This window comes from Chelonia mydas, chromosome 4 (assembly GCF_015237465.2).
Source record: "Chelonia mydas isolate rCheMyd1 chromosome 4, rCheMyd1.pri.v2, whole genome shotgun sequence".
In the NCBI taxonomy this organism is placed as follows: domain Eukaryota; kingdom Metazoa; phylum Chordata; order Testudines; family Cheloniidae; genus Chelonia; species Chelonia mydas.
The window spans coordinates 111,908,325-111,932,803 of NC_057852.1; the positions used below are offsets into that span (position 1 = coordinate 111,908,325).

General features: G+C 43.1%; 1 protein-coding gene across 6 annotated transcripts in view; it reads right to left on the reverse strand.

Annotated features, from left to right (window-relative positions):
- Nucleotides 1-1,224: 1,224 nt before the first annotated feature.
- Nucleotides 1,225-24,479, reverse strand: part of CC2D2A (coiled-coil and C2 domain containing 2A) — a 139,412-nt gene continuing 116,157 nt past the window's right edge. For 5 of the 6 annotated variants that reach the window (XM_043544631.1, XM_037898033.2, XM_043544630.1 and 2 more), the window contains 7 exons: nt 20,070-20,159; nt 17,928-18,041; nt 14,809-14,943; nt 9,820-9,942; nt 5,486-5,544; nt 4,737-4,914; nt 1,225-3,099 (listed from right to left, as the gene is read on the reverse strand). In XM_043544631.1, the coding sequence (XP_043400566.1) occupies nt 2,911-3,099; nt 4,737-4,914; nt 5,486-5,544; nt 9,820-9,942; nt 14,809-14,943; nt 17,928-18,041; nt 20,070-20,159 (888 nt within the window). In that variant the 3' untranslated portion in view covers nt 1,225-2,910. Of the gene's footprint in view, nt 3,100-4,736; nt 4,915-5,189; nt 5,545-9,819; nt 9,943-14,808; nt 14,944-17,927; nt 18,042-20,069; nt 20,160-24,479 lie in introns of those variants that run through there. The other variant, XM_043544635.1, reaches the window with a different exon arrangement.

Sequence of the window (24,479 nt, forward strand, 5' to 3'; positions counted from 1 at the left end):
GTAGTCCAGTTGAAGTGGTCCTGGTTTCAGGCATGGATGAAGAAAAGTTCTTACTGCCTATATTGGCTTCCATTCTTTGTGTTCTGAACTATTTATTTCACTTCAAGAATCAGGGCTTATCTAACTAATCATTAAGTGTTTACAAGCATGTAATACCCAACTGGCTGCCAAGTAGAGGGTAGACTTGTTTGTCATGCTTCAGTTAGAGCTCATGCCTGCCTTGAGACCTTAATTTGGTTTTGGCTATGTTGATGAAATCACCCTTCAAACCCCTGTCTGAGTGATCTCTCAAAATGTCCTTCATTGTTGCAGGAGAATGACTTAAGTGCACTTATGGCTGATCCCCCTTTCACAAGCACAATGTAGTTCTAAGAGCCAGTCCCAGATTCTTTCTTAAGGTAGTGTCTGATTTCCGCCCCCCCCCCCCCCCCCCCCCCAAAACTGCACTCTAATAAAGGGGAATCTGTCTTTTGGATCCTAGACGGGCTCTTAAGTGGACAGAATTAAGTTTTTTGTAAATCCATTTCAACTGTTTGTATCTTATGCTAAGAATGACTTGGGTCATATGGCCCCACCCCCACCCCCCAACTATGTATTGCTGAACGTTACACGCTTGCAAAAGTTCCCGTACTTGCTGTGATTCATACACATTCCAGGTGTGGCTACTTCCTTTCCTGTCTTCGATGGGTGACCCTCAGAGTTGCAATCTGGGTTTTAGTGCATACCTTAAACACTAGGCTCTGGCAAGGTGGTGCTCCAGTATCTAGGACTCTGTTCCTACTTTCAGGTGAGTTTTTAGCACTGCTTACTAGTGTTCCATAAGTGGGAATATGCAGAACCACTCAAAGAAGAAATGAAGGTTACTTGCCCATAACTGCAGCTCTTGAAGAGGGTTCTGCATATCTGTACTTTCCACTTGCCTTCCCCTGTGAGAGGATTGCTTGTTCTCTGTCTGGATTTGCTGTGGAAGACACGGAGGAGGTAAGGGTACTCTGCCTCCTTGTAGCCTTGCCCTCCAAACATGAGAAGGTGGGGCCATAGACGTGCTCTAGTTGCCTCTGCCAGAAGACGGTTCTAGTACAAGTTACCACCCCCTAGCTGGCAGAGCCATTGCTAAGAACAGGTAAGTAACCCTCATTTTGTGGTGGTGATGCTGGCATCAACAACCCCCTGTAGAAGTGAAGGTGGGGAAATGAGACTCAAGTTTGTTTTTGTAACAGTATCTTACATTTGTAATAATTTTTATTTCTTGTATGTAGTGACAGCTGAAGACTTCATCTTTTAAGTGACTATTAAAGAGCTGGGAATGTTTGTACAAAGATACTTCTCAATTAGCTTTTGTTATGAAACACAATGGTAAAAAAGACACAAAATTTAAAAAAAAAAAAGCAAACTCCCCCATTCTTTACTATCATAGATGCAGAACTGATCTGCATTAATTTGTAACAGGTGTTTATCATCAGAAAGGTAGCATTTGTTACAGTGCAAAGGAAGACCTCACCACCTATGAAGTTACAGTAGAATTAGTCTTTGTGTGCAAAAGATGCTGTAATTCTATGCTTAACACTAGCTTTTGTATACAAAACAATTGTTAAAAGGACAAACATATTGGCTCTTTAGACAATTCTTCAGGTGCCAAATGGGCCTGATTAAGTCACTGTAGTCATGGAAGCATAAGGAGAAACACAAGTCCAAAATGTTCATTAGTCTCTGTCACGGAGTCAGCAGGCCTGTGCTCTGGAATTTCTCCAAATGAAGCCAGTCAGGACTCCGGTGTAGCATGCCTCCTCTCGCTGAGCATATTGTCTCCAGGGCAAGACGCTTACGTAGTGTCAACCTTCCTGGGTCTGAACTCAGAGCATTCCCTTCCTCCTATGTGCGTCCCATGACAAGTCCGCTCCTGGGGAAGCCCAAGGCCCTTCGCTGCACCTCCTGCAGTCAGCAGTGATTCTCAGCATGTAGAACAGCAAGCTCTGTGTTCCTGTCAACTAATAAACTTTCTATTTTAGTGACTTTCAGCCAAGTCCATCTTAGGGAGTGCTGAGCCAGACAGCCTTGACTCCCCCTCTTCCAGTTTCCCTAAGCAGACTGCCCAGCTTCCAGGGAGTTCCAGGGACCTCCCACACCCTCGCTCCTCCTTTTTGTCCTGCTTCCTGGGCAAAAAGTGTCACCTGGTTGCACCCACCTCCTCGGTCTCAGGTTATGATGGGCACTGTCATAGCATATGTGCAGATGCTAGGCCTCACCAAAAATCATACACCCAATTCCCACCACTGAAATATTGGTGCAGTACAGAGGGAAATGGAGGTACACACAGTATTAACATAAGACAGTAACATAACTGAAGTAAAGTGGGGTTTTATTCATCTTGTTAAGAGACTCTGACAATTTCACTGGACAGAGTTTTGGAACCATCAACATAAGATGCATACATGTTGGTGTCAGCTGAAAGTGGGTAGGCAGAGTTAGTTAGGTATTTTACCCAAGCTGCTGAGGCCATCCCAGGATGTGAGGGAGGGCGTGAAGCAATGTCTACAATTAACATTTGTGGGGAATCTCCCAACAGCAGCTCTGAAAGTACCAGTGCTGGGAGGCTTAGTGGGTACAGGCTGCCAATGTCTACTGGTATTTTTACCCTCACAGCTGTGTACAAGCTGGAGAATAGCTCTGCTCCATAGATAATGTTTCAGTCTACAGAGGCAAAAGCCAACATGTACACAGTCTCTTATGTAGGCACAAACCAAAGACCAAAAAGCTCCTCAAAGGCAATAGCCAGAATGCTACTATGTTTTTTCATCTTCACTGTTAAGGGAATTGTTTTGTTCACACCCCCTAAGTACAATTGCATCCAATGTTTTTTTTACACCAAAGCATTTATCTGACAGGAAGGTGCTGTCTTGTTGAGTGCTTTTATCTATTACGAACAAGTGAAGCAATGTAAATCCACACAGAGAGAACATTTTTGGGATAAGCATGGATGTATACTGCGAGAGCAAATTCTGCACTTGAAACATCAATGGTATGGACTCCAGTACTGTATACAGCCTCTATTAAAGGTTTCACTTCAGAAAATGGCATATGAATAGGAAATCCAGAAACCTGGGAAATTTAAGGGGAAAAAAAATCATTAGTGAGAGTGAGAAATGACTGTTTCTCTGTCATTAGTTGAGGTATTGAATCAGAGTATAATGAGCTTTACACGAGGTAGGGAAAATAAAAAAAAAGCTACAGCAATTATGGCTATTACGTGTAAGTTCACGGTGGCTGCAAGTTCAGCTTTTCTTTTAAGAGCACTTACTTATTACTGGACTGAGGCTGAATAATCTGCCTACTTCACATTAAAATGAGTGCCCCTCTCCAACTTCAAACTATGTTTCAGCAAGGCACAGCTTCCTGAATGGATGTTTAATTCCTGTCAGCCCTTTGGCCCTATTTCAAGACAGGCCCACTGCCTCTCTACTGTGGCCACCCATCTGCACCTGCTGTCTTCTAGAGCACCAATCAGTTTGTCCCTGGGCCCTAGTACTTGTATGCTGCTACAGCTGATTGGTACATTCTGTTGTGCTGCCCTGCACTCCAGCTACAGCATTCCCAAGCTGTACAACAACTACAGGGTCAATTTCTAATTAAATATGCCACCTCAATAGCTGCCAACTGAATATGGTACAATATGATGGATAGCAATTAAAGCAATAGTGCATATTTGCAACCAACAGGGCGCTGCACTAACAGTAACCCTGAACCAGCTTTGGTTGGTGTCACAAACCTTTCAAATGAAAGTAATTTGTCAACTGGTTATCATTCATCTGAATTTACGACCATCTGGCTCCCACATCATTTCCCCCACACAGTTGCTAGAGCAGAGTGCACTTGGGTATGGTGATTCTGAGCTGAGAGGGTGGGAACACTGTCTCTGCAGCATTTGTACCCACTTGCTGGTACTGTACAGAAGTTCCTTTGCCAGAGCTCTCAGGGGGTGGGTGCTGGGGTACAGTCACACTCTATAACCGAGAAGCTGACAGTACTGCAGTCAGCCATCTTGTATGTTCAGCCACTGCCCTTTGAAAAACCGAACATCACATTCCTAAAAATAATTTTTAGGACCCTGAGAGGCAAGACCATGCAGCTGCATGCTTGCCATTCTGCTATCAAAATGGAAGGACTGTTTGGACAGCTGACTTAGATGTTTCTGACATTTTTTATTATGAAGAGAAATGCTTTGCTAATAAGAATAATGAATTGTTATTGGCTGTTGCTAGGAAAATTGTTAGCCTATTAGGGGCTATTGAGAGTTATGTGCTTTGTTGAAAAAGTTTAGTGAGAAACTGCTTCAGGACGCTCTTCTTTGGGCAAGGATCTGAGACTTACAATTCCCCATCAGGTAAACAAAACAAAGGGCCCCTAAAAGCCTGGCTAATAATCACTCAAAACCATTTCAAACTTTAATAAATATAAATTTCCCAGAAACGTCAGAACAACTGCAACTCTAGGCAAACAGAATTGCCTAAGTTTATTAGGGTTGGTTAGGTTGGTTTTTTTGTTGCTGCCGTCTGAAGCATTTACTATTAGTTGGCCTTGTATCAAAGGCCTAGCAACATATGCCAGTTCTTTGGATATTAGGTGACTTTCTGTTAATTAAACCTCAGTGATTTGATTTACTAATGTAATATTGGACTGTGAGGAACATCTACTAGTGTTTCATTACACAAGCTCTACATAGGAGTTCATTATAGTACCCTGTAATCTCCGAGCTGTTTTTGCAATTCTGCCTGGTGGTCATCTTCTACAGCTTTTCCTTGGAACTGTTCCAGGAGAGGGAGGAAATGACGAAGCGTGGAGGTACAATATCTATTCCAACGAGTTAGATGCCTTGGCCTCCACTCCATAATCTTCTCTTTCAGTATCTTTTCGATCCTGCAGTATAATACAGCTACTTGTTATAACTACCTTACCGGTTGATTGTTCAAGGTATGATTCTGGCTTCACAATTTTGGATGACTCACTCAGAAAACAGAACTCAACCTTTTTTTTTCTAGACACGCTACCCAAGTTGCAGAAAGCACTGGGGATCTTAAGGTAGTAAGTTTGCCACTGTTCCCAAAGCAGTTCAAAGATAAACACAACAGCAGTAATGCCACAGTGTTCTGGTTTACAAGAAACCCCCCAAAAATCACATGCTGGAGGACTGATTTTTAAGATTTCTCGGTGGCACTTGAACTTTTAATTCTTATTCTTACAATACATAGATACAGTGAAGGGAGAGACCACTCTGGCTCAAGAGATCAAAAAGCCACTATGAGCATGCTTAACAGAGTGCCCGAGAAGTAGTTACATTTTTCCAACTGCAGCTCCTTACAGTCTAGATTGGAGGAGAAAGATCACTGAATGTTCCATTCTTCGGTGGTGAATCAGACAGTGGAGCTGCTGCTGCCGCTGCTCACAGTGTTTAATGGAATTACGTAGATATTTATAGAGGCAAAGTTACCTGCCCTGCAGTTCTAATGCAGCAACCTTGTCTGTACGTTGGTAAATTAATTCTTCAGGCTAATAAAAAAAAGAATTGATTAAAACATCACTTGGAATGTAAGACTTCTTGTTATCAAAGATGAAAAAACAGGACCACATTTTCCTCTCATGTGGGTTCACACCAGTGTACATCTACTGGAGTTGTTCCTGATTAACAAGGGTGTGAATGAGATCAAAATGAGGCCCATAATGTTCACCATTCAGAAAAATGAATTACTGAAAAACATTTAGAAGTTAGAATTTTGTACACAAAGTTATTCTGTCCCTTCTGACCGTAAGTTTCAACCACTGATGTTTGATTAGATAAGGAGCGCGCGCTTGGTGTGGGACATGACATGAACGTGACCTCTTCACATTTTAAAGACAAATTTGATATTTTCCTTAGATTTCAGAGGCTATATTATTTGGATTTCACTTGTGACTAAGCTAACAGAGGAATGTCACAAATCATATTTGGCTTCAGACCGTATGTGGGTGTTTTTAGGACAAGAGAGATTCATCTATTCTGAATGAAACTAGATCAATTATAAAATACTTGTCACTCAATATACTGTCCTGTACGCTCCTGAGGGAATTCTGCACCAGAATATAAAATATTGTGCATAGAATTTTTAAAAATTCTACATATTTTATCAATATAGAAATGTGGAGGCTCCAGCATGGCAATAGGGAGCACAGGCCACAGGCTGCACAGAGGTGGGAGAGCACCAGCCACCCTCCCCCAAACACGGACTCAGCAGTGAGGCTGCACCTGACTGACACGGTGCAAGGGCTGGGCCTGCCCCAGAAACACCCTGGGGTCCCGCTCCTCCGGACCAGTTGCACCAACATAGCAAGTGAGAGGGACAAAGTCTCACAGGCATGCCCAGCCCTGGCCCCCACTCAGGTGTGGGGTGAGGGGGTTCAGTGTGGGGCAATTTGGGTGCAGGGAGGATCTGGATGCACAGGCTTCTTGGGTAGGGGGGTTCCAGGTGCAAGGGGAATGGGATTCTTTAGGCGGGCTCGGCGGGGGGAGGGTCTGAGTGCAGAGGGAGTCAGTGGGGCGTGGGTCTGGATGCTGGGGGAGTGGTGGGGTGGAGGTCTGAGTGCAGCTGGTTGGGGCTCAGTGGGGTGGGGGGCTCAGTGGAGTGTTTAGGTGCAGGGGAGCTCATTATGGTGGGGGTTCAAGTGTGGGGGGCACATTGGGGGATGGTCTGGGTGCCGGGGTGGGCGTCCAGATGCAGGGGGTAAGGCTTGGCAGAGTGGGTGCAAGGGGCTTGGTGATGGGGTTCTGGGTGTGAGAGGGTGAGGTTCACCGGAGGGCATGGGGGGGGTTCAGCTGCATGGGAGTTGGACTCCCCATACAGTGACCCCTCCCCTGGTGGCTGAGGCACAATGAGGGCAGCAAGCTGGGTGTGTGTGTGTGGAGGTTTCTGGGAGTGGGTCTGATTCTGCTCCAGCCCTGGCTGTTTCTTGTACAGGAAGATTCAGGAAGAATTAGTAGGGGAAGCAAAAGTGGATGGGAACCTGGGAGGCAGTGACCATGAGATGGTCAAGTTCAGGATCCTGACACAAGGAAGAAAGGAAAGCAGCAGAATACGGACCCTGGACTTCAGAAAAGCAGACTTTGACTCCCTCAGGGAGATGATGGGCAAGATCCCCTGGGAGAATAACATGAGGGGGAAAGGAGTCCAGGAGAGCTGGCTGTATTTTAAAGAGTCCTTACTGAGGTTACAGGAACAAACCATCCCGATGTGTAGAAAGAATAGTAAATATGGCAGGCGACCAGCTTGGCTTCACAGTGAAATCCTTGCTGATCTTAAATACAAAAAAGAAGCTTACAAGAAGTGGAAGACTGGACAAATGACCAGGGATGAGTATAAAAATATTGCTTGGGGATGCAGGAGTGAAATCAGGAAGGCCACATCACACCTGGAGGTTCAGCTAGCAAGAGATGTCAAGAGTAACAAGAAGGGTTTCTGCAGGTATGTTAGCAACAAGAAGAAAGTCAAGGAAAGTGTGGGCCCCTTACTGAATGAGGGAGGCAACCTAGTGACAGAGGATGTGAAAAAAGCTAATGTGCTCAATGCTTTTTTTTGCCTCTGTCTTCACAAACAAGGTCAGCTCCCAGACTGCTGCACTGGGCAGCACAGCATGGGGAAGAGGTGACCAGCCCTCTGTGGAGAAAGAGGTGGTTCGGGACTATTTAGAAAAGCTGGACGAGCACAAGTCCATGGGGCCGGATGCACTGCAACCAAGAGTGCTAAAGGAGTTGGCGGATGTGATTGCAAAGCCATTGGCCATTATCTTTGAAAACCATGGCGATCAGGGGAAGTCCCCGACGACTAGAAAAAGGCTAATGTAGTGCCCATCTTTAAAAAAGGGAAGGAGGAGGATCCTGGGAACTACAGGCCAGTCAGCCTCACCTCAGTTCCTGGAAAAATCATGGAGCAGGTCCTCAAGGAATCAATTGTGAAGCACTTAGAGGAGAGGAAAGTGATCAGGAACAGTCAGCATGGAATCACCAAGGGCAAGTCATGCCTGACTAATCTAATTGCCTTCTATGACGAGATAACTGGCTCTGTGGATGAAGGGAAAGCAGTGGACGTGTTGTTCCTTGACTTTAGCAAAGCTTTTGACACGGTCTCCCACAGTATTCTTGCCAGCAAGTTAAAGAAGTATGGGCTGGATGAATGGACTATAAGGTGGATAGAAAGCTGGCTAGATTGTCAGGCTCAATGGGTAGTGATCAATGGCTCCATGTCTAGTTGGCAGCTGGTATCAAGTGGAGTGCCCCAAGGGTCAGTCCTGGGGCCGGTTTTCTTCAATATCTTCATAAATGATCTGGAGGACGGTGTGGATTGCACCCTCAGCAAGTTTGCAGATGACATTAAACTGGGAGGAGAGGTAGATACGCTGGAGGGTAGGGATAGGATACAGAGGGCCCTAGATAAATTGGAGGATTGGGCCAAAAGAAATCTGATGAGGTTCAGCAAGGACATGTGCAGAGTCCTGCACTTAGGACGGAAGAATCCCATGCACTGCTACAGACTAGGGACCGAATGGCTCGGCAGCAGTTTTGCAGAAAAGGACCTAGGGGTTACAGTGGACGAGAAGCTGGATATGAGTCAACAGTGTGCCGTTGTTGCCAAGAAGGCCAATGGCATTTTGGGATGTATAAGTAGGGGCACTGCCAGCAGATCGAGGGATGTGATCGTTCCCCTCTATTCGACACTGGTGAGGCCTCATCTGGAGTACTGTGTCGAGTTTTGGGCCCCACACTACAAGAAGGATGTGGAAAAATTGGAAAGAAAGAGTCCAGCGGAGGACAACAAAAATTATTAGGGGACTGGAACACATGAGTTATAAGGAGAGGCTGAGGGAACTGGGGATGTTTAGTCTGCGGAAGAGAAGAATGAGGGGGGATTTGATAGCTGCTTTCAACTACCTGAAAGGGGGTTCCAAAGAGGATGGCTCTAGACTGTTCTCAGTGGTAGCAGTTGACAGAACAAGGAGTAATGGTCTCAAGTTGCAGTGGGGGAGATTTAGGTTGGATATTAGGAAAAACTTTTTCACTAGGAGGGTGGTGAAACACTGGAATGCGTTACCTAGGGAGGTGGTGGAATCTCCTTCCTTAGAAGTTTTTAAGGTCAGGCTTGACAAAGCCCTGGCTGGGATGATTTAATTGGGGATCGGTCCTGCTTTGAGCAGGGGGTTGGACTAGATGACCTCCTGAGGTCCCTTCCAACCCTGATATTCTATGATAAGATGAAGTCCCATCCTCCTCTGCCCCAATCCAGCTGGGACTAGCAGCTAAACCTGGCACAGGGTAAGAGCCACGGGCGAAGGCATCCCCATCCCACGGTGATTTACCTCTATCGCAGTTGCTCCAGGTGCCTGAAACCATGCATCCACATTGTTTTTTTTTTTTTTTTTTTGGGGGGGGGGGGGGGGAAGGGGAGAAGGGGGAGAATGTGACCGCTCTTGCGGTTTCCCTTTGCTTCCCTGTCAGAAGTCATTTTTGTGCAAGGAAGCAAAGAAATCTGCAGGGGACGTGAATTCTGTGTGTGCAAAATGGCCCAGAATTCACTCAGGAGTAAGTCTGTAAAGATCTAATTATTACAGAGGTGTGGTTGGCCTGCTGTACTAACATAACAACAATACGTTTACCCTTAAATTGCAAGATAAAGACTTACAAAGGAGAGAAAAACGGCATATAGTGAATTAAGATTTCATGTCACACCTTCCATCCCTTAAAATAATCTAATAATTGTTTTAAACTACAAAATGAGTCTTAAGTAGGTACAATAATACCTGAACACTGGAGAGGCCAGGGTATGGTAAGCTTTGTGAAAAGAAAGATTTCCATAATTTGGGTTTGCTGATGTCAAAATTTATCCTTACTGGGGAATCATATTGTTGGATATTAAACCAGATCTAAAAGAGAAGAACTTTGTTAACAGCAAGAGCCATACTACATGTATCACATCTTTTCAATGCAAAGCTAAGGCAGTAGGAGTTACCCTTATAAATTCACATGAAACAAGAGCCTTCCTGTATATTCATTCTCACCTCAAGTCTCTTTATAAAGAATCTGATATGTTAATGTACTTCATGTAATTGCAATATATTACAGTTGATGAAGGCTGCACAGTTAACAAAAATCACAAATGTTTAACATGGAATACATGACTTTCAATGAAAGATGCAACTTTCAGAAAGGTATCATTGGGATGCCTTTTCATTATCATAAACTTTATTTAGAACTTTAAATTCTCTCATTCACCCTCTGTTTTTAAATTTAAAAAGGTTAAAAAGGAAGAGACTATATGATATAATACACAAAATTTCAAACAGCTGACTTTTCTGATACATTTTCCAGATATTCTTATACAAGTTTGTTATGTTTTGGACTGTCTGCATGTGTGTGTTTTAGATTTTGCACTTTAATGATGCTTTAAGTATGTGCAGAAGCAATATTATAGGGACTTTTTAAACCTAGGAACGTATGAATTGCCAGACTGCATCAGATCAGTATTTCATCTAATCCAGTATCTGCTCTCCATCGTGTCCAGCATTAGACATGTCAACGCAGGTGCAAGAAGCCCTACAATAGAAAATTGCAGAATAATCTGTCTATAAATGAAGCCCATCACTTAGTGGCTGGCTTATATCCCTGGGTTTTTAAACAGTAAGATTTATATCATTTTTTTTATCATACCTACTATAGCTGTGGGTGTTGATTCAGAAAAGATTATCCAGTCTTGGCCTCAGTGAGGTACTGTAGCAATATATTCCACAAGTTAATTATATGCTGTATAAAAGAACTATTTCTTTTTAACAGTTTTAAATTTGTTGCTTTTCAATTTCATTGACCATCCCCTTGTTTTCATATTATCAGCAAAGGTGAATCAGAGCATCAGCTACTAGTTAGACTATCCATTTATATAATGGCATTGTATTTTTCAATATAATTTTCTATCACAGTCCTTATCTATCCTAGTATTTTATTTGTTGTTTGACCGCTTCTGCACATTGAGCAGAGGTTCTCATTCAGCTGTTCATGACAATGCCTAACACCATGTAGGAACAGTTCCAGTTATTCCTTCCAATGTGCATTACCTTAAATTTGTCAACATTGAATTTAATCTGCCAAAGTGCTTCACAATCACCTCCATATGTTAGGTCTTTCTGAAGTTCCTCAGTTTTCACTAGTCTTGACTAACCTAAATCATTCTGTGTAGGGCTGTCAAGTGATTAAAAAAATTAATCTAGTTTAATTGCGTCATTAATTGCACTGTTAAACAATGACAGAATACCATTTATTTAAATTTTTTGGATGTTTTTCTACATTTTCAAATATATTGATTTGAATTACAACACAGAATACAAAGTGTACAGTGCTCACTTTATATTTATTTTTGATTAAAAGTATTTGCACTTATTTTTTTCACAATAATATTTTTCAATTCACCTCATAGAAGTACTGTAGTGCAATCTCTTTATCATTAAAGTTGAACTTACAAAAGTAGAATTACATACAAAAAATAGCTGCATTCAAAAATAAAACAATGTAAAATGTTAGAGCCTGCAAGTCCACTCAGTCCTACTTCTTGTTCAGTCAGTCGCCCAGACAAACCAATTTGTTTACATTTGCAGGAGATAATGCTGCCTGCTTCTTGTTTACGATGTCACCTGAAAGTGAGAACAGGTGTTCTCATGGCACCGTTGTAGCTGGCGTCGCAAGATATTTACGTGCCCAATGCGCTAGATTCGTATGTCCCTACATGCTTCAACCACCATTCCAGGGGACATACGTCCATGCTGATAACAGGTTCTGCTCGATAACAATTCAAAGCAGTGCAGACTGACGCATGTTCATTTTCATTATCTAAGTCAGATGCCACTATCAGAAATTTGTTTTTCTTTTTTGGTGGTTCGGGTTCTGTAGTTTCCACATTGGAGTGTTGCTCTTTTAAGACTTCTGAAAGCATGCTCCACACCTCTCAGATTTTGGAAGGCTCTTCAGATTGTTAAACCTTGGGTTGAGTGCTGTAGCTATCTTTAGAAATATCACATTGGTACCTTCTTTGTGTTTTATCAAATCTTCAGTGAAAGTGTTCTTAAAATGAACAACATGTGCTGGGTGATCATTCGAGACTACTATAACATGAATTATATGGCAGAATGTGGGTAAAACAGAGCAGGGGACATAGAATTCTGCCCAAAGGAGTTCAGTCACAAATTTTATTCACGCATTATTTTTTTAAGGAGCATCATCACCATGGAAGCATTTCCTCTGGAATGGTGGCCAAAGCATGAAGGGGCATACAAATGTTTAGCATATCTGGCACGTAAATACCTTGCAATGCCTGCTACAAAAGTGCCATGCAAATGCCTGTTCTCACTTTCTGGTGACATTGTAAATACGAAGAGGGCAGCATTATCTCCTGTAAATGTAAACAAATTTGTTTTTCTTAGCGATTGGCTGAACAAGAACTAGAACTGAGTGGACTTGTACGGTCTGAAGTTTTACAATGTTTTGTTTTTGAGTGCAGCTATGTAATGTTAGGATATAGATATTCAGGCCTGTCTGTAAAGGCCTCTACTTTAAAAATTTAGGTGTATTCTTATCACCTAGCTAGTTATAAAGGTATAAAAGAAAGAATCAAAATCACTGTCAGCTGGTGTAAGAGTCTTCTCTTACTGTGACAGTCTGAGGCCCTGTTCTTAGGCTAAGATCTCTGGCTAAGCAGCAGAGGCAGCCATAAGCTGGGAAGCAAACGGTCACATCCTCACATTCCAAACTAGTCACATTAAAATAAGGCAATCTGGGGCTGTTAGAAAGGTAACTCAATCTATCGCCTTCAGAGAAACAAAAGAGCCTAGAGGATGTAAAAGGAAGTTTAGTTTAATAGTTTTCTGTTCGGTAAGAACTCACTTATCAATAGACACAGCTGGGAAACCCTTATGTCTTTATAAATGTAGTTGTAAAATTCTTACTTCTGTATTGTTTTGTCATTATAGTTTCCACTTTGCTATTGTTTATTTGCATGGTCTCTGTCTGATTCTGTAATTGTTTCTGTCTACTGTATAATTAATTTTGCTGGGTGTAAACTAATTAAGGTGGTGGGATATAATTGGTTAAATAATCATGTTACAATGTTAGGATTGGTTAGTTAAATTTCAGAAAAATAATTGGTTAAGGTATAGCTAAATAAAACTCAGGTTTCACTACATAGTCTGCAGTCAATCAGAAAGTAAAGGGGGGGGAATGGGAACAGGGAATGGGGGTGGGGAAACTGGAATGATGTTTTGCTAAGGGGGGGAATGGGAACAGGGACACAGGTAAGGCTCTGTGATGTCAGAGCTGGGAAGGGGAACACTAAGGAAGGAAACTGAAATCATGCTTGCTGAAAGTTCACCCCAACAAACATCAAATTGTTTGCACCTTTGGACTTCGGGTACTGTTGCTCTCTGTTCATGCAAGAAGGAGAAGAGAAGCAAGCGGGTGAAGGAATAAGCCCCCTAACATGTAACAAACAAAAAAATCTACATTTGTAAGTTGCACTTTCACGACAAAGAGATTGCACTACAGTACTTGTATGAGGTGAATTAAAAAAATACTATTTCTTTTATCGTTTTTACAGTGCAAATACACCAGACCCTTAGTAGAATGTGCATCTATATAGGGCAAATTTGCATATAACGCGGTCGCAGCCATGGATCCCGAATTTAATTACTTTAATTGCAATTCATTTTAACGCGGCCCCTGCCATAACGCAGTACTGCGCATGGATCTCAAATCCCGCGTTCTAGCGAGGGTCTGGTGTATTTATAATAAAATATAATATAACTATGATTTCAATTAGAGCACAGAATACAACATACATGAAAATGTAGAAATATATCCAAAATATTTAATACATTTCTATTGGTATTCTATTGTTTAACAGTGTGATTACATTTTTTAATTAAATCCCAATTAATTTTTTTGAGTTAATCACGTGAGTTAACTGCGATTAAGCAACAGCCCTAATTTTGTGTCAATTTTGCCACCTCACTGTTCACACTGTAAAAAAATCAATAACTATATTAAACATTATTCCTACAGGGAACCATGGGGCCCCACTGTTAACTTTTTGCAATGGTGAATATTGACTAATTCTACTCTTTGTCAATGTCTCAGCCAACTTCCAATTTACCACAGTACTTATCTTTCACCTCATGACTATTTAGTCTTCTCAGAAGCTTCTTGTGACAGACTTTGTCAAAAGCTTTCTGAAAGTCCTCCAAATAAATTGTTATTCTGTTCTCTGTTATCCATTATTTTGTTAACACGTTTAAACATTTAGTAGTTTACGAGTCACCATTTCACTTTGCTGATTTGCCTCTATCATATGCTGCTCTTCCTGCTGTTCGTCACAAAGTTAAGCAACTATATTAAGCAAGAGTAGGTAAATTAAATCCTACAATGCGCAGGTTTTAGTTGGTTGGGTTGCTTTGCTTGTGTATGCTATATTTATATCAGTATTTTATAATTTATAATCTGTTTAAACTATAGTAAAAAGCCATTTTATACAACAGTTGAAACAGAACTTCTTAAGTTGCTGGAAACCTAATCCAAGAATGGCATAAATCACTATTTGATAACATGACCCACTAATAATAAAGTATATTGGCATGGATACAGGAACTCCTGATCCACTAGGAAACAAGAGGTTAAGGGAGAGGATGACAAAGGTAAGCACCATTTTCTGTGTGTGAGAGAGGAAGAGAGAGAGAGAAGATGGAAACACTTACATTATCAAAGCTAATCAAACAGCCCACACTTTGCAATGGACAGAAAGTATCAAACTGTCCATAACAACGTCCACTACTGGGATTCCAAATCACATACTGATTTTGCTCCCAAGTTAATACATATGCAGTTGGCCCCTAGGAAGAAAAAGATTGAAAAACATTTTTTTTAGAAGTTCTGCTAAGATAATTTGTATTGTATTGTATTTTAAAGGCCAGTAACCACGTTATTATTGAGGCCACAGACAAACTGCACAATTGAACTATTTTCCTCTAGCTGGTTGGAGTAGTTTTCTTCAAAACAGCCAACTCATCCACTTCAACCACCATAACCAATGTTCAAGTAACTCTAAGCCCTTAAAGTGGTGTGTAGTTTTACTTTGGCTTACATCAGGATTGCACAAATAACCCTTCCACCCCAGCACTTTAAAAACTAAAATAAAGAAGATACTTTCCTCTAAATTTTCAAGTAAATGTAGTGCTGATTAAAGTTGCCATATTGAGAGCATAACAAACTGAAGTTCTCTTTTTACTCACAGAACAATCGTGGCAACGGCATACTTTTCCACACTGCCCAGTCAGTAGGCCTGATCCTTGTGCTGGATGTCTGAGACTGAGAAACTCATTAAGTCTCCATATTCACTCAATTCCCTAGCCTCCTTGCTGAGACTGTCAGCAAGAGTTTTATTAGTTCCCTAGGAACAGGTCTGAGACCCTTAACTGATTCCATAGAGGGTACTAATCAGCCTTCAGAGGAGTAATGTTTTTTGGTAACTCCCAATTTGGGCTCGATTTTAGTGAGTCTTACACAAATACACAAAGAAGTGCAGAGTTGAGGCTCAAACTAAGCTTTATAGCATGTGTACTACAGCATATAAAGTCACCAACTTTTAGGGCACCCCTACAACACCCTTAGCACAACCCGGTAAATTATCAGGGAAGTTTTGGTATTCATTTTAACTGAGACACTCTGCTCATAGTCCCTTTTACACAGACAGCTTCAGGTAAGGATCAGTAAGCATCTTTTTATAAGTTATTTGAAAAAATGTTTCTCCAGTATGTAAAAAGTAGGTCTATATGAAAGACTAATTAGCAGAGCAGCTGTGCTGCATATTGCATGATATGCACATTTGGCAACCCCATAGCTTCCCAGAGCCCTGCTGGAATTGCATGCATTCCAGCAGAGCTAAAGGGACTTCTCCACAATAACTCTACAGCCCCACACAGCACTACTGGGTGGCCTCTTTACCTTCTCTTTTACTACTCCCTCCTTCTGCTGGATCCTAGCCAGATTAACAGTCAGCAAGAATGGGGAGCTGCTGACAGCATCAGCAATACAAACAGCAAGGCAAGGCAGGGCAAGAGCACGGGCCTTATCAATACCAGGCATCCCTCTGCTTTACCACAAACCCCATCCGGTGGCATGCACTCACATCCATAGACAGCTGCCCCAGGCACCCCTCTCACTTACGTTTCCAGCACCCATCTCTCTCTCATACACAGAGCTGCCTTAGATATCTCTTTTGCTTATCCCAGCAACAATCCCTCATACACAGCTAGTTGCCCCAGGCATTCTTCCACCTTCCCGATGACCCATGAACCCTATCTGGCCTTTCTGGGTTTCAGCACTTTCCCTGGTAACATGGGCTGAATGTCCTGTTGGGGCTGTCATCATCAAGTTCTGAAAAGATTAATTGGATTTTGAGTTCTAGGATCTCTTCCTAATACTGCTATACTTGGGAACAAACTAAAGGAGTGAAATTCTGGGAATGGATTTCCCCAAACTCAGTTTTGTAGCTTTTCTTATGTTGAGGGCCCATGTGTCTGAGGGTAGAATGCCTGTAATCTTCCTTCAGGGAGACCCTCTAGGACATTTATAGACAGTTTGGCCCCTGGCCTTGAAACCTGTTAGTAGTGCTGGCTGCTTAGAAATCTGAGCACTTCAGTGGGACAGACATGACCCATGCTGCTGAAGGAATTTAACTGCTTTAGAATTAGAGGGCCTGATTCTCCAGTGCCTTTAACCTGGTGGAGTCATTTACACCTGTGCAAAGTGACTTCTAAGAGGATGTGATAGACCCTGGCCAATTGGGTACAGCAGAATAGCAGAAGGCAGATATACTGGCCACTGGATTAACAGTTTTCTGTTCCCTGACTGACCAGAGCAGGGGCTGCTCCAAGTTAGGGTCGACACATGACTCCAATTAGCCTGCAAAGAGTCAGGTGAGGACATTAAGCTAATGTGAACACCTGACTCTAATTAAGGCCCCTCTGATACTATAAAAGGGCTCACTCCAGTCAGGCCGAGGAGAGCCAGGGAGCGGAAGTGCGGCTGAAGGGCTGGGAAATGAAGACGCCCTCAAGTAAGGGTGAAGAAGAGAGAAGGGGGAGAGCTGTGGGGAAGCGGCCAAGGGAAATGCAGCAACTCTGGCAGTGAAAGGTCAGCTGCCAACAGCTGCTGTCATTAGGGTCCCTCGGCCGAAACCCGGAGTAGAGGACGGGACCGGGTTCCCCGCAACCCGCCACTACAGAAACACCTCCTGGGAGGGGAAGACAGACCCCTGTCAGGACAGGAGGCTAAACTGTTTGGGAGTAAGCCCGTAGGGACAACAGAGACTGTGGGAGTTCTCTCACCAACCTCCTTTGTGGCTTATGATGAATAGGGCTCAGTAGACTGTAACTCTGGCCCTAGACAGAGAAGGGCTATATGGAGGGTTGCTGTGAGCCTCTGAGGCTAGCATAAACCGCCTGGAAGGCAGGACCCACGGGGACAAGGTTGGAGCTCTGCCACAAGGATTTACAGGTGGTGGACAATGGAGAAAAAGGACAAGGGAGAATAGTTCCCACTACTCAGACATGGAAGCATGGATCCAGGAGTGGGGATCTACTAGATTTATACTTAACTAATGGAGAAATAAGATGGTAGAATGCTTGATACCAGAACAGGGTTCCAATGGCACTAATTTTTAAACCCATATCATCATTACTTTAAAATCATATCTGCTAGAGAAAATTCAGTCCATTTCTTGGAACATAATCATTTTTTGTTTGTTTATGCTCTATTTATGTAAGCATTTGGATATTATGTTCACATTCAAATCAAACAAAAACTACTGTCTTACCTCAGGAATAGCATTTCCAATTATCAGCCAGGCTTTTTTGCCCATAGCAAGAAAGTAATTACACAAAAGCACAGCATGCTCCTCCTCATCACCAGCCAGAAGATCAAGAAATTGCTGATTGAGAAACAAATGTTACTATTTACAAATAAATTGGGATATAGTTGTTAATTCTTTTCCTAACCTGAAACATTTAAGAATCTTTCCTAATATGCTGCAGCCAAAATTTTTCACTCAGATCGCCACTGTTTCATATGCAGAATGAGTGAAGAATATGCAGTGGAGATCTGCAGAGTAGATTAGAGAATTTCATCACAAGAGTCAAATTCTGTCTGAGTGACACTGCAGATTTCCAGAAAATGTTTTGAGATGCTATCAATACACTGCATGGCTAACCTATGATCCACAGGAATTCTATCGCCCTCCTGATCCGTGTATGTCTGTTTGTGATGGTGAATGCCCAATGGAAGTAAGGTTTCATTCACAGTCGTGTGTGTGTGTGTGTGTATATATATATATATATAAATATAAACTATAGTTAAGCACTACTCAAGTGTGAACTATAATTAAAAAATAATTTTAATGACAAGCTGGCATTGGAACATGTTACATTTCAAAGTTGCAATGTACCTTTTGAAAATTTACATTCTGGGTTTCAGCAAAATACATATATTTTACTCAGTTCTCCCAAAGCCAGTGTTAAGTATCCCAGATTCAAATGGCAAAAGAATTAATCTCTAACTCATGGGCTTCATCAGAATGTTGGTTATTAAGTTTAGGACTGAATTGGAAGGAGGGCAGTATGAAAAACCAGACAGTAGTCATATAAAGCTAGAACTACACTAAATCAAATGGTAAACTACAAAATGGGGACTAACTAGCTAGGTCGTAGTACTGCTGAAAAGGATCTGGGGGTTATGGTGGATCACAAGTTGAATATGAGCCAACAATGTGATGCAGTTGCAAAAGAGACTAATATCATTCTGGGATATATTAACACAAAAGTGTTGTATGTAAGACACGGGAGGTAATTTCCTGCTTTACTTGGCATTGATGAGGTCTCAGCTGGAGTACTGTGTCCAGTTTTGGGCACCACACTTTAAGAAAGATGAGGACAAACTGGAGAGAGTCCAGAAGAGAGCTACAAAAATGATAAAAGGATTAGAATACCCTGTTTTTTAAATCTTTCCTCAAAGGTCAGGTATGTTTAGTCTTGAGAAAAGAAGACTGGGGGGACTAGAATTGATGATAGTCTTCAAATATGTTAAGGGGCTGTTATAAACAGAATGGTGATCAATTATTCTTCATGTCCACTGAAGAGAGACTTAATGTGCAGCGCACAAAATCTAAGTTAGATAGTAGGAAAAATCTTTCTATAAGTATAGGTAAGTACTGGAATACACTTCCAAGAGAGGTTGTGGAATCCCTGTCATTGTCTAACATTCTTTAAAAGCTCCAAACAGCTATCATGGAGGTCAAGGTATACTTGGTCCATCCCCCTCAGCGCAGGGGGAAGGACTAGATGACCTCTCAAGATTTCTTTCAGCCTTCTATTTCTATGATATTAATGAATGGGTGTCACCAAAATTATTGATTTTGATATATTCCTGTAAAATATTGATTAGGTAAAATTGAAATGGTCTCACAAAACCTTAAGAAAAGTTAATATTTGTAATTCTGCCATTGTTTTCTCTCCTAACAAAGTATGAGAGGCTGGTTGAATCTGATAGTGCAGCTGACATTACAGGCAGTGCCTTTTTCCACACTAAGAAGAATTATGATGGTCCAGCTGAGGTAAGTGTAGAAAATACTGGACTTTATCATGTTTCCCCACGCCCAACTGTGATATTTTCTTTCCTTAATTTCAGTGGGCACTTTAATTCCTCCTGAATGCAGAAATTGGAACTGCTTATGGTGTTCTTAGGTCCAATAGATTGCAGCCTATTAAGGTTAGAAACATTTTGGCTGATCTGTACAAATTATTTCAGGACAAGTGATTTTTTTTTTATAAACACTTTTTCTCAGATCATTGATAAAGAAACATTTCATTCTCTGAAACCATTGACAATATTGAAAATCTAAATGACTAGAAAGAAAAATAACTCTCAACAGAAGAGGAACAAGAAATTCTAGGCCTTTACTTACATCTGATGTACTCCATAAGTCACAGATTCCAGCAAATGACACACTATCTGGCACGAAAGGAATCAAAGCAACATATCGAGCCACCAACTCCTACAAACAAAAATAAAGAAAAGAGCACAGTCACGTTCTCATTTACGATGTGGGATGAGAAAGGTATCATTTTTATTAGATTTGTTATAGATAACTAGATTTGAAACTTACTGCTGCTCCCACTCAAGTCAAGGGTAATATACCCATTGACTTCAATAAAGCAGGAACAAGTCCCTTTCTGGGACTTTTGTAAAGGCCTCAGCTGATTTTTTTGACTTGGAGTCAGATCAGAACCATAAACCATATGCACAGATTTTTGTTTCTTTAAAGTAAAATGTACATTTAAGTTTATCGAATAATTTTTTTGATAAGCTATTGAACATTTATTTCTAATATTTATAGATAATTAGGCATACTGACAAATTAATTCTTCTGAGGCATGAGCTATATTTACAATTACATAGAGATCTAATAGCTGTTTTTTATTCTACTATTACATTCCTCTTTTGCCATTCATATGAATGGTTGCTGTTACTTACTCATTCACAAATTCAAGGTATCTAAGCCCTGGTCTACACTAGGAGTTGAGGTCGAATTTAGCAGCATTAAATCGATTTAACCCTGCACTCGTCCACACGATGAAGCCCTTTTTTCGACTTTAAGGGCTCTTAAAATTGATTTCCTTACTCCACCCCCGACAAGGGAATTAGCGCTGAAATCGGCCTTGCTGGGTCAAATTTGGGGTACTGTGGACGCAATGAGATGGTATTGGCCTCCGGGAGCTATCCCAGAGTGCTCCATTGTGACCGCTCTGGACAGCATTCTCAACTCAGACGCACTGGCCAGGTAGACAGGAAAAGGCCTGCGAACTTTTGAATTTCAATTTCCTGTTTGGCCAGTGTGGCAAGCTGCAGGTGAGTGCAGAGCTCATCAGCAGAGGTGACCATGATGGAGTCCCAGAATTGCAAAAGAGCTCCAGCATGGACCGAACGGGAGGTACGGGATCTGATCACTGCATGGGGAGAGGAATCTGTACTATCAGAACTCCGTTCCAGTTTTCGAAATGCCAGAACATTTGTCAAAATCATGAAGTACAGAGGCCATAACAGGGACCCGAAGCAGTGCCGCGTGAAACTTAAGGAGCTGAGGCAAGCCTACCAGAAAACCAGAGAAGCAATAGGCCGCTCCGGGTCAGAGCCCCAAACATGCCACTTCTATGATGAGCTGCATGCCATTTTTGAGGGTTCAGCCACCACTACCCCAGCCGTGTTGTTTGACTCCTTCAATGGAGATGGAGGCAACACAGAAGCAGGTTTTGGGGACGAAGAAGAAGAAGATAGCTCACAGCAAGCAAGCGGAGAAACCGGTTTTCCCGACAGCCAGGAACTGTTTCTCACCCTGGACCTGGAGCCAGTACCCCCTGAACCCACCCAAGGCTGCCTCCCGGACCCCCAGGTACAGAAGGGACCTCTGGTGAGTGTACCTTTTAAAATAGTATACATGGTTTAAAAGCAAGCATGTTTAATGATTAATTTGCCCTGGCATTGGCGGCTCTCCTGGATGTACTCCCAAAGCCTTTGCAAAAGGTTTCTGGGGAGGGCAGCCTAATTCCGTCCACCATGGTAGGACACTTTGCCACTCCAGGCCAGTAGCACGTACTCGGGAATCATTGTAGAACAAAGCATTGCAGTGTATGTTTGCTGGCATTCAAACAACATCCGTTCTTCATCTCTCGGTGTTATCCTCAGGAGAGTGATATCATTCATGGTCACCTGGTTGAAACAGGGTGCTTTTCTTAAGGGGACATTCAGAGGTGCCCGTTCTTGCTGGGCTGTTTGCCTGTGGCTGAACAGAAATATTCCCCGCTGTTAGCCATGGAGAGGGGCTAGCCACGTGGTGGGGGGAGGCAAAATGCAACCTTGGAACGAAAGCACATGTGCTATGTATGTAATGTTAACAGCAAGGTTTACCGTGAAAGAGTGTACCCATTGTTCTATAAAATGTGTCTTTTTAAATACCACTGTCCCTTTTTTTTTCTGCACCAGCTGCATGTGTTTCAAGGATCACAGGATCTTCTCCTTCCCAGAGGCTAGTGAAGATTAGAAGACGAAAAAATCGCGATGAAATGTTCTGAGCTCATGCTGTCCTCCCACACTGACAGAGCACCGACGAATGCACGGAGGCAGACAATGTCAGAGTGCAGGAAAGCACAAAATGACCGGGAGGAGAGGTGGCAGGCTGAGGAGAGTAAGTGGCGGGCTGAAGAGAGAGCTGAAGCTGAAAGGTGGCGGCAGCATGAAGAGACGAGGCAGGATTCAATGCTGAGGCTGCTGGAGGATCAAACTAATATGCTCCAGCGTCTGGTTGAGCTGCAGGAAAGGCAGCTGGAGCACAGACCGCCACTACAGGCCCTGTGTAACCAACCACCCTCCTCCCCAAGTTCCATAGCCTCCTTGCCCAAGAACGCGGTTGGGGGGCTTCCGGCCACCCAGCCACTCCACCCCAGAGGATTGCCCAAGCAACAGAAGGCTGGCATTCAATAAGTTTTAAACTTTTAAAGTGCTGTGTGGCCTTGTCCTTCCCTCCTCCACCACCCCTCCCGGGCTACCTTGGCAGTTATCCCCCTGTTTGTGTGATGAATTAATAAAGAATGCATGAATGTGAAACAACAATGACTTTATTGCCTCTGCATGCGGTGATCGAAGGGAGGAGGGGAGGGTGGTTAGCTTACAGAGAAGTAGAGTGAACCAAGGGGCGGGGGGTTTCATCAAGGAGAAACAAACAGAACTTTCACACTGTAGCCTGGCCAGTCATGAAACTGGTTTTCAAAGCTTCTCTGATGCGCACCGCACCCTCCTGTGCTCTTCTAACCGCCCTGGTGTCTGGCTGCGCGTAACCAGCGGCTAGGCGATTTGCCTCAACCTCCCACCCTGCCATAAATGTCTCCCCCTTACTCTCACAGATATTGTGGAGCGCACAGCAAGCAGTGGTAACAATGGGAATATTGGTTTCGCTGAGGTCTAACCGAGTCAGTAAACTGCACCAGCGCGCCTTTAAACATCCAAATGCACATTCTACGACCATTCTGCACTTGCTCAGCCTGTAGTTGAACAGCTCCTGACTACTGTCCAGGGTGCCTGTGTACGGCTTCATGAGCCAAAGGGGTAGGCTGGGTCCCCAAGGATAACTATAGGCATTTCAACATCCCCAACGGTTGTTTTCTGGTCTGGGAATAAAGTCCCTTCCTGCAGCTTTTGAAACAGACCAGAGTTCCTGAAGGTGCGAGCGTCATGTACCTTGCCCGGCCATCCCACACTGATGTTGGTGAAACGTCCCTTGGGATCCACCAGTGCTTGCAGCGCTATTGAAAAGTATCCCTTGCGGTTTATGTACTCGCCGGCTTGGTGCTCCAGTGCCAAGATAGGGATATGGGTTCCGTCTATGACCCCACCACAGTTAGGGAATCCCATTGCAGCAAAGCCATACATTATGACCTGCACATTTCCCAGGGTCACTACGCTTGATATCAGCAGATCTTTGAATGCATTGGCTACTTGCATCACAGCAGCCCCCACAGTAGATTTGCCCACTCCAAACTGATTCCCGACTGACCGGTAGCTGTCTGGCGTTGCAAGCTTCCATAGGGCTACTGCCACTCGCTTCTCAATTGTGAGGGCTGCTCTCATCTTGGTATTCTTGTGCCTCAGGGCAGGGGAAAGCAAGTCACAAAGTTCCATGTAAGTGCCCTTACGCATGCGAAAGTTTCGCAGCCACTGGGAATCATCCCAGACCTGCAACACTATGAGGTCCCACCAGTCTGTGCTTGTTTCCCGAGCCCAGAATCGGCGTTCCACAGCATGAACCTGCCCCATTAGCACCATGATGCCCACATTGCCAGGGCCCGTGCTTTGAGAGAAGTCTGTGTCCATGTCTTCATCATTCTCGTCACCGCGCTGACGTCGCCTACTCGCCCAGTTTTGCTTTGCCAGGTTCTGGTGCAGCATATACCGCTGGATAATACGTGTGGTATTTAATGTGCTCTTAATTGCCAAAGTGATCTGAGCGGGCTCCATGCTTGCCATGGTATGGCGTCTGCATAGAAAAAAGGCCTGGAACGATTGTCTGCCGTTGCCCTGACGGAGGGAGGGGCAACTGACGACATGGCTTACAGGGAATTAAAATCAACAAAGGGGGTGGCTTTACATCAAGAAGAAACAAAAACAACTGTCACACAGAATGGCCCCCTCAAGGATTGAACTCAAAACCCTGGGTTTAGCAGGCCAATGCTCAACCCACTCAGCTATCCGTCCCTCTAATATTTCAGGAAGGACTGAATCTCCATTAAAGTTTTCAAGGTGCCCCTGACAGACCTCACCAAAA